General features: G+C 43.2%; 1 protein-coding gene across 3 annotated transcripts in view; it reads right to left on the bottom strand.

The window, feature by feature from the left end:
* The window catches only part of LOC118639876 (BRCA1 associated protein), a 36,845-nt gene extending 20,787 nt beyond the window's left edge, over positions 1 to 16,058 (bottom strand). Inside the window, exons 1-6 of one of the 3 annotated variants that reach the window (XM_036276472.1) lie at positions 15,827 to 16,058; positions 13,386 to 13,547; positions 12,509 to 12,707; positions 11,182 to 11,371; positions 4,556 to 4,669; positions 972 to 1,120 (exon numbers count right to left, since the gene is read on the bottom strand). In XM_036276472.1, coding sequence (XP_036132365.1) covers positions 972 to 1,120; positions 4,556 to 4,669; positions 11,182 to 11,371; positions 12,509 to 12,707; positions 13,386 to 13,547; positions 15,827 to 15,908 — 896 coding nt within the window. In that variant the 5' untranslated portion in view covers positions 15,909 to 16,058. Of the gene's footprint in view, positions 1 to 971; positions 1,121 to 4,555; positions 4,670 to 11,181; positions 11,372 to 12,508; positions 12,708 to 13,385; positions 13,548 to 14,569; positions 14,704 to 14,730; positions 15,136 to 15,826 lie in introns of those variants that run through there. The other 2 variants (XM_036276474.1, XM_036276473.1) reach the window with 2 other exon arrangements.
* Between the last annotated feature and the right edge of the window lie 4,095 nt (positions 16,059 to 20,153).

Below are 20,153 nucleotides of genomic sequence, written 5' to 3'. Positions count from 1 at the left end.
ACTGAGCCATCAACATTTATCATATTCATCAACAATGTGATCATCTAAGATATGAGATTACTATACCCCAGTGGATAAGAAAGCCAAAGTAACTGGGAGGTATCAAGTGCAGGAAATAAATAAGATTTTAGAGCTAGATTTCACTTTGGTATAAGAGCCTCAAAGCTAAGCTTCAACCCCCCACCCCCCTGTTCTCAGGCTCTTAGAAGGAAACAATTCATACTGCCTTAAGAAATTCCACAAGGATTCAGAATCAGCATACTAAAAAGGAATTGGTCAAAGCATGCTGATTCCCATGTGAACTTGAAAAAGCAAAAAAGAAAAATGGAAGGTCTTTCCATGGGGCCTCTTTACTATCACAGTATCCAGATTTATTTTTAATCCTCACCTGAGGACATTTTTTTTTGCATTTATCTTCAGAGAGAGCAGGAGAGAGAGAGGGAGGGAGAGAGAGAGAGAAACATCAATGTGAGAGAGACACATGGAGTGGTTGCCACCCACACGACCCCAATTGGGTCAGGGACAAACTGCAACCGAGGTACATGCCCTTAGCGAGAACCGAACCTGGGACTCTCCAGTCCGCAGGCCGACGCTCTAACCGCTGAGCCAAACTGGCCAGAGCTATTTATTTATTTTTAATTATTTTTTTCTTTATTGATTTTAGAGAGAGAGGAAAGGAGAGGGAGAGAGAAATGGAAACATCGATGAGAGAAAACATCAATTGGCCGCCTCCTGCATGCCCCCTACTGGGGATTTGGCCCACAACCTGGGCATGTGTCCCGACCAGGAATCGAACCGGAGACCTCTTGGTGCATGGGTCGACGCTCCACCACTGAGCCACACCGACTGGGCCACAGTATCCAGATTTAAAAAGTCAAATACTTAGAATGATTAATTTTTGGTGGTGGCTCTTTTTAATTTGAGAAAGGGTAACAGTGGGCTGTGATGGGGGGATGAGCTCCTGTACTCACGTTGTGTCGTCCCAGCGCTGCAGACACTGGCTGTGGAAGCTGTGGTTACATAACGTGGTGAGGATGCCATTCACGGACTCATCCATGCGCTCCAGACACACCGTGCACTTGGGGAGCTCAGTCAGGTCCATCACAGGGAGGCTGGCACCCTACAGTGAAACATCTCACATAAGCCTCACTCTTCACCAGCCAGTTCTAATCTTTTAAAAATAGTTTCCGTCACTTTTTTTTTATCCTCAACCGAGGACATTTTTCCATTTTTTGTTCAGATAGAGTGGGAGGGAGAGAGAAACAGTGATGTGAAAGGGACACATCGAGTGGCTGCCACCTGCACAACCCAAACAGGGCCGGGGACAAACTGCAACTGAGGCACACGCCCTTAGCGGGAACCGAACCCGGGTCTCTCTGGATCGCAGGCCAACGCTCTAACCGCTGAGCCAAACCGGCCAGGGCTCCCTGTTACTTTTTGACTGTCCTCAATATTACTGCTCTGTGCAAATAATTTAAATTGGTAAGATTTTCATTCAACCAACAAACTGATTAAGCACCTATTTTCCCAGCACTGTGCTAGACACAGATGATATGGAGGGAAATAAAGCAGACAATGATCCCTGCCCTCATGGAGCTGACATTCTAAGAAGGGAGACTTTTGCCAAAACCTTAACAGAGAACTGAAAATGTTACCAGACTCACAAACTATAGTGTGGGGAAGGTAGAAGGAGGGATCAGAGTGGGGAGGAGGAGGTCAATGCGGGGAAGAAAGGGGGTCATCTATAATATATTCAACAATAAAGATAAGTTTAAAGAAAAAAAAATGTTACCAGACTCCTTACTCTAACTGTAAAGGTCTATGACTATAATAGAACACAAATGAAGAAAAGCAGCAGAATAAAAATGGATCTGAATGATTTTTTCAGAGTAAATTAAAACCTAACACTTTCTATTAAGTGATAAAAGTATCAACAACACTTGTTTTGTTTATTTATTTAACACATACTTATTGAATCCCTGCTGTGTGTCAGACACTGTTCCAGGTGTGGAACAATGGTGAGCAAATACAGATTCAGTAAACAAACAAACAAAAAAACCCACCAAAAACAAAGTCAGTCCCTGCTCTCATAGAGCTTAGAATCTAGTAGAGAGACAAAAAACAAGTTAAAAAATAAAGTATAAGCACCAATGGTCTAACTGCTATGAAAGAAAAGTACATGAAGCTATAACAGGGTGTGAAATAGGGGACATAATGGTGTGTGTAGGTGGTCAAGAAAGGCATCCCTAAGGGAGTCACATTTGACCTAAACCCTGCAAGCTATAAGATGACCAGGAATTAAGTACTTGAGAGTAAACATTTTTCAAAGAAGCCAAAGAAACAGAGTCAAAGACTAAACCAAGAAAGCCCTCTGGACATGACATCAGGAGGCAAAGCCCCCATATGTAATCACTCAAGACAGTAATCCCCATTTCTCTATAAAACTTCAAAATGGAGCCTCAGCCAGAGAAATCCCAAGTAGTGGAATCCTCGTTAATATGCAAATTGTGGCTATTTTGATACCCAGCTAGTTAATTAACTATGCTGACTCAATTAAAGGAGACATTTTTAAGGGAAAAAAGAAGAGCAGGAATTATTGAAGCATACACATAAAGACAGGCTGAAAAAAATCACATAAATCTATGGTCCCTTAAGAATAGATATCTATAGGAAATCTCTCAAGAAGCCGTGTTCATCCCTGGCCAGTGTGGCTCAGTTGGTTGGGCATCATCCTCGGCACCGAACAATTGCTGGCTTGATTCCTGGTCAGGGCACAAGCTCAGGTTGCAGGCTCAATCCCTGGTAGGGGGCGTGAAGGAGGCAACCAATTGATGTTCTGCTCTCACATCAATGTTTCGCTCGTTCTCTCTCTCCCTTCGTCTCTCTCTCAAAAATAAAAAACCCTCCTTGGCCAGTTTGGCTCAGTGGTAGAGCGCCGGCCCGCGGACCAGTGAGTCTCGGGTTTGATTCCGGCCAAGGGCACATACCTTGGTTGAGGTTCATCCCCAGCCCTGGTTGGGGTTGTACGGGAGGCAACCAGTCGATATGTCCCTCTCACATCAATGTTTCTCTCTCCCTTTCTCTCCCGCTCCCTCCCACTCTATCTGAAGATAAACAGAAAAATATCCTTGGGTGAGGATTAAAAATAAAAACTCAATAAAAGGATATTTAAAAAATAAAAGAAAGAAGCCATCGGCTCTGGCTGGTTTGGCTCAGCGGTTAGAGTGTTGGACTGCAGACCAGAGTTGAGGGTTCGATTCCAGTCAAGGGCACATACCTCAGTTGCAGTTTGGGCAGTTTGGTGCCCGGCCCTGGTCATGGTTGCAAGGGAGGCAACCACTCAATGTGTCTCTTTCGCATCCATGTTTCTCGCCACCCCCCCATTCTGTCTGAAAATAAATGGAAAAATATCCTCAGGTGAGGATTAAAAAACAAAACAAAAAAAAAGCCATATTCATTTAGAGAAAAAAAAATCTCTAAAACTGAGGCCTTGGGCACCTTGCACCTAGTCTAGTGATAAAACAATGTAATCAGAACTTACATCCATCAAGTTGATTTCAAGTTATATAGACCTTTAGGTCTACTTTAAACAAAAGAAAATCTTAAAAATATAACAGAGCTGAATCTACTACTTTATAGAATGATTCAAGTGAGCACATATTGTACGAAAGGTTCCCATGGAGAGTGGTAGATCAGGACAATTACAAACCGATATCAAAACAGAATCAAGAGCCCTGGCCAATTTGGCTCAGCGGCTGGAGTATTGGCCCACGGACCAGAGAGTCCCAGGTTCAGTTCCCACTAAGGGCACGTACCATGGTTGCAGTTTGTCCCTGGCCCTGGTTGGGGTCGTGTGGGTGGCAACCAGTCAATGTGTCTCTCTCCTGACGATGTTTCGCTCTTTTCTCTCTTCCTCCTGCTCTATCTGAAGATAAATGCAAAAATGTCCTCAGGTAAGGATTTAAAAAAAAAAAAGAAACAGAATCAAGAATTAGGATGGGGATTAGGGTTGATATTTTAAACAAAAACAGTTCTGCAAGCAAGGTTTCATTGATCTGGAACAGATGAACATTCAATTTCAATAATACAAATACCCTTTTATTTATTGTTTTACATTTTTTGGACAAGTTTTAAAATATGAGATAAAATTCACCAAAGTGTACAATTCAGTGTTTTTTTTATTTTTAGTATATTCACAAGTTTGAGCAACCATCACCAATACCTGATTCTAGAACATTTCTATCACCCTGAAAAGAGACTTTGTACTCATCAGCAGTTACTCTCTCTTCCTACCCCAAGCCCCACCCGGCCTCTGGCAACCATTAATCTACTCTCTGACTCTATGGATTGGCCTATTCCTGACATTTCCATAGATATCTTTTTGTGTGTGTGTGGTACGTGCCCCTAGCAGGAACCGAACTCGAGACTCTCTGCTCCGCAGGCCGATGCTCAACCGCAGAGCCAAACTGACCAGGGCTCCATAGATATCTTAACGTTCAACTTTATACCATTCTGATATGTATATAAAATAAATCTAAGGATTACTCATACTTACATCCTCAGATTTCAGTACTTCAGCCCTTTCCACATAGACCAGCTGACAAACATCATCTTCTATTGAGTTGAACTGGCGGCCATTGCATGCCATATAAAAACTATCTGCATCAGCCTAGGAACACCAATGGGGAAAAGGAAAAAATTAAGAGCCTGAAAACATGCTTTATATTCAAGAGGCATAGCTTCAATTATTCTCTTCATCAGCTTTTAAAACTTGTACTTAGGAGAGAGAGAGCAACAGCCAAAAGGAACATCTAGGGAAGCAGAAAGCAGGTTCATAGGCTAATCGAACTCTGCAGTTCAATATCCTACATCTCTACAATGTTTCCTGATACATGACAGTTTTACTGGAACAAGAAGTAGCTACTGAAGTATAATAAGCTGACAGCTAGCATAATTTTAATATTCGACCAGCAACGGTCAACATTTCCCTTGATAGCAGTATTTTTTCCTTCTAAGTCAGCACTTTCAGAGTAGCCGAAAGTAAAACACTTATTTTTGCAAAGCTTAGAACCAAATCATAACCGACGATTATCAGGGAATAGTAATTTTTAAAAAATGCCCATTGACCGGCTGGTGTGGCTCAGTTGATTGAGCGTCGTCCCATGGACTGAAAGGTCCTGTCTGGGAGCATGTCCAGGTTGCGGGCTCGATCCCCAGGGGGGACATGCAGGGGTAAAGCTGATCGATATTTCTCTCTCAATGTTTCCTTCTCTCCCTTCCTCTCGCTCTAAAAAAATCAATAAAAATACATTTCAGAAAACAAAAAACAGCCCGGGCAGTGTGGCCCAGTGGTTGAGCATCGACCCATGCACCAGGAGGTCGCCGGTTCAATTCCCGGTCAGGGCACATGCCCAGATTGTCAGCCCAACTCCCAGTGGGGGGCATGCAGGAGGTGGTCAATCGATGTTCTCTCTCATTGCTGTTTCTCTCTCTCTCCCTCTTCCTTCCTCTCTAAAAATCAATAAAGAAAAAAAAAAAAAGATCACATCTGCAAAGTCCCTTTAAAAAACAAAACCAAAAAACAACAGGAGTTGGCACAAAGAGCCATCAAGATAAACATTAAAATAAATAAATAAACGTCCACATCTATGTTAAAAAAAATAAAGGACCAATGGAACTGGTATGGAGTGAAAAGCTAACTCTTTCTCTTCAATAAACAAAGTAATAATAAGACATGATAGATAAGGATTCCATTAGATTTTAAACAGCACAGTGTATAATACCAAAATCAAGATGAACGAGCCTTTGAAACACTAATAGTCTCCTTCCCTTGGAGTAAAAGGAAGATAGATGTGGAAGCAGAAGAAAAAGTCCCATGAAAAGGCACATGTACATTTGTGAATATGGACACAAGTCAAACCTTCTAGATTAGCCTTAGTAGAAAGATGTAACAAAAAGATGATTTCAGTTTTTAAATTCAGCAATTTGTAGAGGCAGCTGAAAGGCCAAGGCTTTTCTGGATTTCACTCTCACATGGCCATCAGCCCAAACATAGGAAGTTGTGTGCTTTGACCCTATCAATGTAGACAGGCTGCTTGTGGGGAACAAGGTTTTCTGCAAAAGGAAATGTCAGGTTATTAACATCTAAGAAGAGATTCAAGACTGTACCAGGCAAAAATCGTCCTGCAGGTCTACCCTCATGGGGTTCTGCATCTTAACAGCAAAAGCTTGTAAGTTTTTCGCAGCTTTAAATTTCACTCTGATGATGTAATCAAGTGTGGATTCTTGATTATTTATGCTTTCTTAATATAAGCAAGGGAGCTAGACAGCTGTGGAAAAACGACCAATTCTGAACATAGTTATATTTAGCGGGGGAAAGGAGGGGTTTCCTTTAGGAAACAACCCAGTGTATTGGGTAGAGTGCATTTTAACTTCAAAATGTTAAAAATGTCCTGGCCGGGTAGCTCACCTAGTTAGAGCATTGTCCCAATATGCCAAGGTTGTGGGTTCAATCCCCAGTCAGGGCACATACAAGAAGTATCCAATGAATGCATAAATAAGTGGAACAACACATCAATGTTTCTTTCTCTCTTCCTCTCTCTCTAGAATCAATAAATAAAAAATTTTTAACATTAAAAGCTAGTTCTTGTATAATACATCTCTTTAATACCAAGAAGAGGCAACGTAATGGTTTCTCCCACTCTGTAAGAGCAATGACTTTTTCTTGAAATGCTTATGGATGAGGAAGCAGCAGTGAGCAAATGGATTCATGTACTGAGGGAAGTGGCTGCTGGGAAATGAGGGCTGCTGGTTAGCTCTTTAGGGTCCCAAGCACCACCAGGCTGGCTGCAGCTAGGCCGGCTGAATGAGGAAAGGGAGACTCCTCATCTCTAGTTCTGTAAATGCTCACTAAGCAACTATGCCTCCTCAGAGGAAGGGACAAGGTTTGTGATACCGAGAATGTGATGAAATTATTCCTTTTTTTTAATCCTCACCCAAGGATATTTTTCCATTGATTTCTAGATAGAGTGGATGGGAGAAAGGGAGAAAGAGAGAGAGAAACATCGATGTGAGAGACACCTCAATTGGTTGCCTCCTGCACAACCCCCACTGGGGCTGGGGATCAAACCTGAAACCCAGGTACGTGACCTTGGCCAGGAATCAAACCCGAGACCCTCTGGTCCACGGGCCAATGCTCTAACTACTGAGCCAAACCAGCCAGGGTAAAATTATTCCTTTCTTAAGGCAGTTGTTTATACTGAAGAAAGGTACTTTTTGAACATATTGATCTCTTTTTTAAAATCTTGGTATTACAAATGTGGCTTCACTTTTCAAATATTTCCTAAATACCTAGCATGTCAGGCGCTGTGCTACACACTAGAACAAGGGTAGGGAAAAAATTACACATGGTTCCTACTTCATCCCACCACTCTTTTACTTAAAATGCCTGCACTGTAGAGAGCCCCAAATTTAAAGAAATCCAGCTTTTGTTTTTTACCTAGTTCTTGTTCCTATTGTTTTCTTCTCAGGATATATTCAAGAAAAAGAAAAATCCATTATGATCAAGGTTCCTTTACTGTCATGATGATCACTATAGTAATGAGAACATAGTTTTACTTCTCAAAAGAGGGGTTTTGCCCTGGCCAGTTTGGCTCAGCGGTAAAGCGTTGGCCCACAAACCAATGAGTCGTGGATTTGATTCTAGCCAAGGGCACGTACCTCAGTTGTGGTTTGTCCCCCGACCCTGGTGGGAGGCCACAAGTCGATGTGTCTCTCTCACGTGGATATTTCTCTCTCTCTCCCTTTCTCTTCCTCCCACTCTATCTGAAGATAACTAGAAAAATATCTTCGGGTGAGGATCAAAAATAATATAATAAAAAATAAAAGAGGGGTCTTCAAGGCTATCCTAAGCATGCAAATAAAAATAAGCCAACACACACTATTGAGAGGCTATCCTCAATCATTGTCCAAAATACTACAAAACTGAACCCTCTCCTGCCTTCCTGTACCCTGATGAATTACCAATTCTTTAACTAAAGACAGTTTCCTGAAGGTCATAGTACAACTCTGTAAGCATATCTCTTTATAACACCTCCAGCATAAAGGTGAGACCAAGAGATTATAAAAGATATAGAAAAGGCCCATTAGTTCCTATACAAATTCTCTGGTGAGAAAAAGAAAGGAATAAAAATACAGTTAGCTGTCCAGGCTATGGAGTCAGGCTGCCTAGGTTTGAATTCCTAACTCTGACACTTATTAGCTGTGTAGCTTTGGGCAAATGACTTATCCACTCATTTCCTCAATTACAAAAGTAACATAACATCTACCTCATGGCATTGTTGAGAGGCCTCGAGCTAATGCATGAAAAGCACTTAGCACAAGCCTGGCATCTATCTAGTAAGTGTTCAACATTTGGTAACTATTGAGTCTATTATTCTCATTAGGGCCCAATATTAATTCAACATCAAGTCTTATACCAAGAGGGTGTTTTTAGGCCTTAGAAAGTCCCAGAGAGGATGAACCTCTGACCCTAAAATCCACCATTAGCAATAAATAATACAACTCATGATACCAAGGTCAAGGGTTCTGTCCCCATGGGGAAGAGCATGCAGAAGCTGCTTCAAGTCTCAGAAAACATCCACCAACTTGAGCAATCTGTACTTGGTCAAAAGACAGACAAAGGCGGAAAGACAGTGCATGAGTACAAAGAAAATATATTAAGAGTGATACAAAATTCCCACAACATTATCCGCACACTACAAAGCACCTGTCGCAGAAGTTGTGGGTTTATTAGACTTAAGACTATTTAACAAGTTTAATGTGTTTTTAAACATTTGTCCAATTGTTTCTGTGACTTTTCCTGTGTTACTTGCTGATTGCCCTTAATTGTTAAGTAGAAGCAACAACTAAATTACTGCCGTTACACAATTTCTTGCAGACAGTGACTATCTTCCCTTTCCCACACTTTCATCCCACTCCTACTGGAAAAGAGATACACCCAAGGGATTCAAAGGAGGGCTTAAACCAGCTCAGTCATTTATTTCTAGCTGTGTAACCCTGAACAAATCACCAACCTCTCTTTGCAGTCAGTTTCCACATTTGTGGAAGGATAACAACAGTACTTGTCTACCTCACAGGTTTGTAGTGAGGATTAAATGAGATAAAGCACATTAAGCACTTAGTGGAGTGAATGGTATAGAACAAGTAGTCATTAAAGGTTGTATATTATCACCACTATCTGTATTGTTGTACCTGCTACCAGATTTTAAATGTTCAACATACCACTTGCCCATTGTTTGCAAAGCTCTTCAGTGACCTTGGAAGGTCTCTTGACCATGAAAGCAGTTGTTTAAGTGCTTTTCCATTCTCAACTTGTAAAGTCTAAGCCTCCAGGATAGTTGAAACATTGTTTTAAATGTCTGTTTCAATGGTAGGGTGCTTTGAAAGGTTAAAGATAACAATTATGCACCTTCTTATACACAGAACTCCACACTAAGGGCTCTCCTGTGGACCATGGAACAGGTACACATATAATCCAACTCTCACTTAATTCCCTTCCCATGGCCAATGAATGGCTGCTACTGCTATCAACTCTGGATTTCTATAACAAGGAAGAAGGAAATGACAAGTGAGCCTTGTGTCATGGGCTCCTTTTTACCTATAAATCTCTGTGACCAGTCACAGGCAATGGCAAATGACCCTACAGGCACACCCGTTTTTGTCAACCTGCAAATTGAAACTGTTTATCCGGGCCAAATTCAGGAAGCCTGTTTATCACTGAGGTGAGATAGATGTTGCATTTCAAAACTAATGAATGGACAAGTGTAACAGGCTATTAAAAAAAAAAAACTGAATGAAACTTACAGATAAGGTAGCTCTTTAATAACCTGAACAATACCTAAAGCTTACCTCATTTTTATATTTATATAGAAATATGTATACTCATAAAAATGACATATAAAACCAAGAGAATATCTTTCTAACATCTTTAGAACTGAGATACATAAAAAATGTTGCTTAATGCAACTAGTGAAATGGAGAAGATGGCAAACCTTATTTCAAAAAATGCGTGTTATAATGCACAAATGCTTTTAAAAAACTGAAAATACTGCTCTGGCTGGTTTGGCTCAGCAGTTAGAGCATTGGCCTGTGGACCAAAGAGTTGCAGGTTCAATTCTGGTCATGGTCATGTGGTAGGTACCTTAGTTGCAGTTCGGTCCCTGGCCCTGGTCATGGTCATGTGGTAGGCAACTAGTCCAGGTGTCTCTCTCACATCGATGTCTCTGTCTCTCTGTCTCCCCCCCCACACACACACTCTACCTGAAAATAAATGGAAAAATACCCTCGGGTGAGGATTAAAAAAAAAGAACAAAACGTTAAAACACAGCCCTGGCCGGTTTGGCTCAGCAGTTAGAGCGTTGACCTGCGGTCCAGAGAGACCTGGGTTCGGTTCCCACTAAGGGAATGTACCTCAGTTGCAGTTTGTCCCCGGCCCTGGTTGGGTCGTGCGGGTGGCAGCCACTCGACGTGTCCCTTTCACGTCGATGTTTCTTTCTCTTTCTTTCTCTCTCTCTCTCTCTCTCCACCCTCCCCCTTCCTCCCTTCCACTCTATCTGAACAAAAAATAGAAAAATGTCCTCAGGTAAGGATAAAAAAACAAACGGAAAATATCACCATTCTTTCAGTGTTTCTGTTTCTCTATTGCAGTGATTTCCAGTCAGAATTCTGAAGCATCTTTAATACTTCAAGGAATGTCACAAAAATCCCTTGTCACAAAACTAAAAAAATAAAATAAAATGAATCTTATTTTTTGAAATGTACCAAGACTCATCTTTTAAAAAGAGAATGAAAGAAGCAGGAGCAGAGTGCTATAATGGCAAATAATAATTGGTGTCAACTTTTAAACGTTTGGAAACTGTTCTTCTACTGAAATAGGTACTATTAGATAAACAAACAAACACAACCCTAGACTTCATACCCAATCTGAATTATTAAAATGTATAGGTATGAATTGGAATTTAGTGTCTGCTAATGAATTTAGAAATATTTCTGGAATTACAATACCCTAGAAGATATGTATGAATCCCAAGTGAAAAATGTAAATCACACACAGCTAATATCATACAGTTTAAAAAAACACAGTTTCTGTGGCAAAGAGATTTTTAATATCTTAACTTTTACCTGTGCACTAAACTTTATCAGCACCATATATTGATTTGGAGTAGAGTCTCTGATGATTTTCATTTGTTCAATTACTTCATTAAATGGGGCGACAAACTTCATAAGGTCATGACTGGTCATTGTAGCAGGGACTGTGAGAATACACAGCATGGCACTGCGCCTCACATCTTCTTTTAAGGAGGTCATCTTACTAATAAGACAATAATTAGACTGTCTTAAATAGATGAGGTATGGTTAGTTCACACAACACTAATTAGACAACTTTTATGTCCAAGAAAATAGGAAAAAAAATAAAACTTGTAATACTTCACATATCAATTTAAACAGCTTATTATTTTACCTGAAAAGCCATACTACATGGGTAAATGCAGAATCCCTTAGACATATCTGCAATGGAGTTTAAGGTAAGCTTTGAAATATCCTTCATTATACCCACCACTGAAATTTTTCATCTTTAGTTAAAGGCTTGTTGTAGTTACAAATCTGCATTAGGCAAATTTGCAGTTTGTGTTTTATTCCCATTAGTTTTTAAAATAATCATCTCTCATTATGTAACTTGGAAGCACAATTCTAACTATGGATTTCTCTAAAGGGTCTAGAAAAGAAAAGAGCTCTAAATATAAGAGAATTCTGAACTATGAGGATGTGACTCCGAAGATTACAGAAAGTGTTGATGGGTTAGAATAGCTGGAATGGGGGAGGGGACCCTCCCTCACTATAATTTGTTTTTGAAATACTGCAAACTCACTTCAACAGCTATGATTCCAAATGGCTATCTAAGTATTCACTGTTTCCCAGTAGGAACTGAGCATACAAGTTAGGACAAGAACACCCTTTGAAGAAATCAGCTACCAATTATCCCAGAAGCCAATGGTCTACATTATAGATTATTTAGCCAAATGCTTCCTTTTTGTTGGCCTCCTGCAAGCTTTCCTTGGACTACAGAAAAGGGTAAAAAGAGGTGATGAAATTGCTATCCATTACCTGGTTCCTTACATAAAGATTTGGTGGGGATATGAGACTACTGCGATGAATCATTATAATTTTTCTTTTCTATATTCTTTCCTTTCAATTTTCCAATCACCTTGCATGCTTACCTTCTCAGGGACTATTTTCCTAGGAAGGCTATTTACACATTTCTTTTATAAGGACAAACTCTGACCCAATCTACAATGAAATGTAAAACATTTAAGAATTCCCTAACACATAATATATGAAAATACTATCATTTTGAAGCTTAAAATATCCACTTCGCTTCAGGGCGAAATATTTTTCTCTTCCCTAAAGCAAAAAATATACCAACTCAAAGGAAAAAGGTTTTTCTTACTTTGTCTTATATAGATGCATAATACCATGAACTATTTCAACTGATGGATTTCCACTGAAGAATGAAATCTGGTCTGGAAGCTGTTTGGATGGAGAATCGGGAGCAGTGTTTATGCTTTCTTTACTTTGATCTTTACTTCTTGGTGCAGCGGGGGATGCTTCCGAAGACTTTCTTTCTTCCATTGTAGCTCTCAGCTCATCTTTCACAAATAAAAAATTAGTAGGTTATAAACTGACGGGAAATATGCTGAAGGATTCTAATTAGAGTAACATTTTGAGCCAGAAAAATAAACTTTAACAGAGAAATTGTCCTGTGTTTCATTAGGAACTATAGTCACAGAACAGCCCTGTTTTAGGGGCATCTCAACTTGAAAGTGCTCTTTGCTACATAAAAATCTCATTAGCATCCTCAAGGTGGCTCTTACATTTGGCAGTACCATAATAAAAGCAGGTGCCTTACATCATGCACTTTTAAGTGGGACAAACATTCAGAGCTATTAAATTTAAAAACCAAACCTACCAGTTCTGAACACCTCCATGCTGGAGATGTAGTATACATCCACTCCCCTGGTTGGAGTGAGCTGGCAGAGCAGGGGGAGGCAACATGCTCATCTGGATTCATTCATGATGTGCCACTGACCTGGGTGGTAGGTAGCTCTCCTCACTGAATAGTTATCAACTCAACTTGTTAGGACTAATTCAGGAGAAATAGTTAGGGAAGTTAAAATGTGACTTGACAATTTCATGCAAGGCACACAGTCAGTGAAAGACAAAAGTATGCTAGAGGTCATAATCATGGGCTCCCTGACCAACATGTGTAAAACAGGCAACCAGGGGTTTATGTTATAAAAGAGAGTCTAGGATTTTAGAAAGCATACCTGGGTTGGACTTCATAGTCTCTATGATGACATCTGTCATTTCTCGACGACCAAGATGCTGATGTATGATTGCTGCTTTCTCCCCTGGTGACTTCCCTTCTAAACAGGCCACAGCTGAAGCTAGTGTCTTCTCTTTGATCTCCTCATCGGACATTTCCCCAGCTAAAGAACACATGAATGATTAATACCTGATAATAAAACAGGCTCCTCTCCACTCTTAATGTATCCACTGATACATTTTCTCTCTGCTGCTTTCCTCCCGGACATTAAGGTGCCTTTGCAGTGTCCATCTCACTCACTCCTGGGGCTCCTGCAGTGCCCAGCAGAAGTCAATAAACACCCAGTGTAATAAGTTCAGAAATGCAGCCTTGACTGGAATGGCTCAAGGGTTAGAGAGTCAGCCTGTGGACTGAAGTGTCGAAGGTTCAATTTCCGGTCAAGAGTGAATACCTGGGTTGCAGGTTCCATCCCTGGCCCTGATCGGCCCTGATTAGGGTCGGGCAGGAGGCAACCAATCAATGTGTCTCTCTCACACTGATGTTTCTCTCTCTATCCCTCCCCCCCTTCCACTCTTATCTAAAAAAATCAATGGTGAGGATATTTTTATTTAAAAAAATAAAATAAAAATCAATAAATTCAATATGCAGGGCTATTCACTTTAAAGCAATTCAATGAGAGTAATAGTTTAAAGAAGGTTTGACAGTGACTATGCCCAGCTAAACCAAACTCTTTGTAATACCTAGTAAAATGCAACTGTGCATTAAGCCCAAAATGAAGGCATCAAGTCATCACCATTAATAAACAAAACTTCCAAAAACTTTTAGAGGTAGTCTTCTTAAACACCCTGTGTTAGACTCATGCCATGATTCATATCATGCAAATCTGTGATCACTGTCTTAAATCAGTGAAACACACAAAAATAGAAAAGAAATTTGGAGACTCGACTGAAATATCCTTGATATAAGTTCTGTTTTGCCCACCACTTACACCAAAGTGCCTAGCACACATCGGAAGCTCTTTGTTTTTTTGTTGTTGTTTTGTTTTTTTAATCCTCACCAAGGATATTTTTCCTATTTATCTTCAGATAGAGTAGGAGGGAGAAAGAGAGGGAGGGAGGGAGGAAAGGAGAGAGGGAGAGAGAGAGAAACATCGACATGAGAGGGACACAAAGACTGGCTGCCTACCCGCACACCGAGGTCCGTGCTCTTGACCGGCATCAAACCTGAGACTCTTTGGTCCCTCTTTGGTCCCGGGGCCCACGCTCTAACCGCTGGGCCAAACCGGCTAGGGCTGGAAGCTCTTTAAAGATTCAATGAAGACATGACCAAATGCATCCATGACTGACCCAGGTAGAAGGGACAATGTGGTTCGTGTCCATCTGGTTGACTTTCAGAACTCGCAGCTCCTTTTTAGCCTTTGAAAAGGGCTCCTCACCCACGAAATCATATTCCATCTTCAATCTGCAACTCCGAAATCCGCCCGCTCGGGCACGTTTCCCCGCCACACCTCCCCTACCTGCCTCAGTCCAAACCGGGAGGCTCCTCCTGTGCTCATTTCCGGGCCGTTCTCCCGTCCCTTCACAGCACTCACCACGGTTGTGGTTCCACGTGCGGTCTGTAATTAATTCACCTGTGCCCCCTCCCCCGCCAGGGAACTACGAGTTCTACCGGAGCAGGGACCAGGTCTGACTCTGCACACGGACTAGGGCTCCAGCGGACCGGGAGCACGAGGCACTTCCTGGGTGAACGTTATTGTTGGGTAATGATCTGAGGTCCGCGGACCGGTCGCGGCTGCACCGCCGACCTCAGGGGGTCCTGCGGCTGGCGAGGAAGCGCTCGGCCCCTCACGTCCAGCTCTCTGCCTAGACGTCCAGTTTCACGACGTTCAGATCAGCGTGGGCACGGCCTTCAGCCGCCGGGCTTCCGTCTCCCGCTGTGTGCAAAGGGGCCCCCACCGACCTCACCCAAGGGGGCTGTCCAGGTAAAAGACCATGCGTTCAGGACAGGGCTGGGAGCTAGGAAGGGCACGGACGGTCACTGTCATCGTTACCGTGGTCACAAGGCGCCTAAGTGAATTTTTTTCCCCCCCAAAGAGCAACGACTTCATTGCCCCAGGGACCGCCCGCCTCGCTGGGATCCGCTCCCTGCCTTCACAAAGCCTACGGGAAAGCAACCTGCAGGGCTCGCCTCGAACCCAGGGCGGAGACGCCAGGCGCCGCGCCGCGCCAGGTATCAACAGCCCCCGTGGGGGAGTCCCGGGGACGACCCCTCGGAGGCCTCGGAAGGAAGGATGGAAGGACAGGGAGCCAACCCCCTCTCAGCTTCTTGCTGAGGCAACAGTCCTCGCCGCGGCCTTAACCCGGGCCCGTACTTTGGGAGGACGAGGTCCCCCCGGGGCCCAGGCGCGGGCGAAGGGGAAGGCGGCGAGGCCGCGGGACTCACCCGCGGCGCTGAAGCCGAAGCCGGCGGGGACGGGCGAGTGTTCTGCGAGCTCCAGTCGGATGACAACCAGTGACACACTCATAGGGCAGGCGCTGGCCGGCGCGGGCCCCGGCGGGCTCAGGAGAGGCTGGGAGACGAGCCGAGAGGCCCAGCGGCCCGAGGCGGGCAGCGCCGCCACCACCTCAGCGGCGCTGCCGCTGCCGCTGCCGCTGCCTCAGCGCAGCAGCCCCTCTCACTACCCTCAGAGCCACAACAACCTCCACTTCCGCCTCCCGGCCGCCGTCGCTGACGCAGGGTTACGCGTGCGCGGAGCGGCGCGCGCCCCGATTGGCTGGGGTGGCAGCCACGTGACGGGCGTGGAGCCTGAGCCCTCGGGACCTGATCTCGACGAGGTTGGGAAAGAGGAACGTCGTGAGCCTTGCGGGTACCCCCTTACCGCCGCATTAGGCCGATCGGTGGGTTTGCGCTCAGGCCCGAGTTAGCCTTCCCGAGAGGCCTCGCCTTCGGCCCCTCTCAGCTGACGGCGCGAGGTCCCCGAATCGTCCGAGGAGCCCGCGTTAGGCGGAGAGCCTTTGCCTCTTTTTGTAGTGTTTGACCTCTAGCTCTGCCTCTAGGCAGAGTTGCTTTGTGCCAGCCCTGCTTAGCAGAGGGGTACGCTGAGACTCGGGTGAATCCACTTCTCTGAGGGCCCGGGGGAGGAGTAGGGACTCGATCGCAGTGATTCCGCCGGATTAACGTAGGGCGGTGGGCTGGTGAAGTGCCAAGTGCTGGATATAGATCTGGGTCCTGCTTCCCGCCCCCTCACTTCACAAACGTTTACTGAGAGCCTAGGGCACCGTCGGGATGGTGGGGATATATTGGTGGATAAGATAAACACTCAGTTCCTGTTCTTAGGGAGTCGTCCTTGATCACCTGTTGTGTAACCTTGATCTAGGTTTGCGTAAGTTTGGAATAATATCCCCATACAGCTGTGAGGATGAAATGAATAGAGCCCGTGGCTCCAGATACATCAGTTTTTATGAGATTCAGCATTCTTTTTAGTATGCCTCCAGCACACAGATATTGAGAGCCACAATCAATACATGACCAGATGCTATTCTAGGTATGCCATGATGATATCTAGATGTGTCACAACACATCCTGGACATGTGTAGGTATATAGACATATATGCACATGATATATGTGTATATATACCTTGTGACTATACCCTATGAAATGTGTTTCAGTGGCACTTTTTATCAAGGTTTCCAATCTCTGCACTGTTGACATTTTGGGTCCTGATAATTCTTCCAGGTCTGTGTGTTTCCTATGCTTTATAAAATGTTTAGCAGCCTCCCTGGCCTGACCCACTAGATACCAGGGGCACTCCTCTAGAAGTGACAACCATAATGTCTCCAGACATTGCCAAATGTCCCCTTGGGTCCCAAATTGTCCTCTGTTGAGAATCACTGGTTTATGTGGAAGTACATATGCCATATGCACGGAGTATATGCATATAACATGAGACCTCATGTGAACATTTTGTAGACATTACAGTAGTAGATGACATTTCATAGTGTGCCAGGAACTAACTTCAGTGCTTTACATACTTTACCTCATGTAATAATAACAATGACTTTATGAGACAGGTACTATAATTATCCCCATATTACAGAGGAGGAACCTGAAGCTCGGATTGGAGACAGAGAGTAGCTTGCTCAGGATCTCACACTTAGTAAATGGCAGAGCTAGAATTTGAACCGAGGCAATCTGATTCCAGAGCCAATACTCAGTCTCTTTACTAAATCATCTCTTTAATGTATGACAACACACAGTGTGTGCATACTTACGATAGCATAGTTTAGGTAGCCAATCTATATTCTACTAATGTCATTATTCTGAGAGGCAGAGAAGAAGAAAGTTGCCAATTTCAGAGAACTAGAATTATTAGCAAGACGGGCAAGTTGGTTTTGTTACAGTTCTTAGGGCTTGCCCCTCTGTTTTCCTTTATTTTCCTCATTCATCTAGTTTATTTATCCTTTCAACTTATATTTATACTGAGCAACTGCTATGTGTCTAGATACTGTGCTATGCCCTTACAGATGGATGTATACAGAAATAAAATAATGGTTGTCTTAAGGAGTTTACAATTATAGGAGCAGATAGACATGAAAACAATTACTGTGTAATGGGATAACTGTTCTAGTGAAGGTATAAAGAAAAATCAGTGGGAATGAGAAAAAAAAAAAGGTAACATAGTCTGCCTAGAAAAAGAACGAAAAGCCTTTTCAGACAGGGAAGGCTGAGGCTGTCATGTACAAGTGAATGGAAGTTCACCAAACCAACAAAGCAGGTAGGTTCAGTCAGTGGACACGGGAAGTACCACAGCCTGGAGATGAGAAATCACATCATTTTCCTTCCCTGGAGAAAGTATTGGGAAATGGCTAGAGCAGAACCATCATCTCTAAATGGAAATAACAAGCAAGCCAGTCACGGGAGCAATGCCTGCTCGTCCATTAGTGGGAGTATGTAGAGGACACTGTCCTCAATGAGGATGAAAGTCAGTCCTTCAGGCCCCAGAGACACTTTTCATCTCAGTTAAGCCCTCTGTTGATGCTTTTAGGAGCCTATAAATACATTTCTCCTTCCATCCATTACAGACTTTGGCCTTGGCATGGAAACATAAGTAAAACTGAAAATGCAAATCAACTGCTAAATTTTTCCTTTCAAAATTCACTCCCCAATTCAGCAAATTTCCAACTACATGAGAAATACAGTATATCATCTACAATATTTACTGCTTAAGAATCTTTTCTTCAGATTCTTAGTTCATTGAATCCTTATGGCGGCCCTAAAGTGACTCTCATAAACATGTAGGCTGTTTTACCATGTTTAACCTGATTTTCAGTAAGCTTTTTAACTCTAGAAAGCACATACAAAGCTTAAAGATTTTCATGAGGAACTGACTACAAATAGAGTTTGCTTTCATTATTTTGTTTTTTCCCTCCAGCTTTTTATTTTTTTATTTTATTTTTTATTTTTTTTGTCCTCACCCAAGGACATTTTTGATATTTTGTTCAGATAGAGTGGGAGGGAGAGAGAGAGAGAGAGAAACATCGACATGAAAGGGACACATGGAGTGGTTGCCACCCACACGACCCAACCAGGGCCGGAGACAAACTGCAACCGAGGTACATGCCCTTAGCAGGAACTGAACCTGGGTCTCTCCGGACCACAGGCCAACGCTCTAACCGCTGAGCCAAACTGGCCAGGGCCCCTCCAGCTTTTTATATCAGACCTACAGAAAAGTTTAAAGAATAGTACAAGATCTCTCAAAACCCTTCATCAGATACCTTTCACCTAGATTGACATTTATTAACATTTTGCCACATTTGATTTGTCTCCCTATATGTGTCTATAGGTGTATGTGTGTGTGTGTGTGTGTGTGTGTGGTTGTATGTATAAGTTTGGTTCTTTCTGAACCTTTTGAAATAAGTTTAGGAAAGAGGCAATGTTAGGAGGCCATTGCAGTCACCTGAAGGAAGAAGGATGGTGTGATGGTAGTATCATAAATGCTAGGAGGAGGTGAGTACAAGGCATCTTAGGAATATACAGGAGAGACTCCTCATCCCTCTTTTCTGGTAGCCAGAAGAGGATTTGGGAAGGAAGTGACAGGTAAACTATGATCTAAAGGACAGTTTGGGATTAGATAACAGGTAGAAAGGAGCATCGCAGGCCAAGGAAACATCATATGAAAGGCCTGGTAGCAGGAGGAGAACGTTGCTTGAGGAAGATGCATAGATTTGTGTGTCTAGATCATCTAGATTTACATGTAAAAAGGAGGGGAGGCAGATCTTAAAGGGCCTTTTCAGTCAGGTTAAGGAAGTTTCTGTTGAGGCAGTGGGGAGCCATTGAATTTGCTGAGGAGTGAAGAAAGAATGGGAGGGAGATTGGGATAAGGGAAGGGGGCCAGTTAGGAGGCTGTTGCAGTGATCTGTGGACAGGAGAATGGCAGTAGAGCGGAGGGCGTGGAGATTTTCAGGAGGAACAGACAGCACAGGACAGTGGAGGTGAGGTGGCTGGGTGAAGGACTAAGGGAAGTCAGGGCCCAACTCCAGTTTTCTAGCATGGGCAGTGAGGTGAATGGTACAGCCCTTTACTGAGCTAAGGAACCCAGAAAAAGGAGTAGTCAGGGAGGGTGGAGATAAAGTTCAATTTTGGTGGTGGTTTGAAGTGTTTCTTGGCGACCTGCGGAGATGTCCAGTTGGCACCCACCCCCGAGCTCTGGGCTGGAGGTCTGGACTGGAGGCTGTGAAGTCAAACTGTGCCCTGTGCCTTCTCACACAG

This window comes from Molossus molossus, unplaced genomic scaffold, assembly GCF_014108415.1.
Source record: "Molossus molossus isolate mMolMol1 unplaced genomic scaffold, mMolMol1.p scaffold_m16_p_22, whole genome shotgun sequence".
Lineage (NCBI taxonomy): Eukaryota > Metazoa > Chordata > Mammalia > Chiroptera > Molossidae > Molossus > Molossus molossus.
Note: the sequence above shows the minus strand (reverse complement) of the source record. Positions and strands in the feature narration are given on the sequence as shown.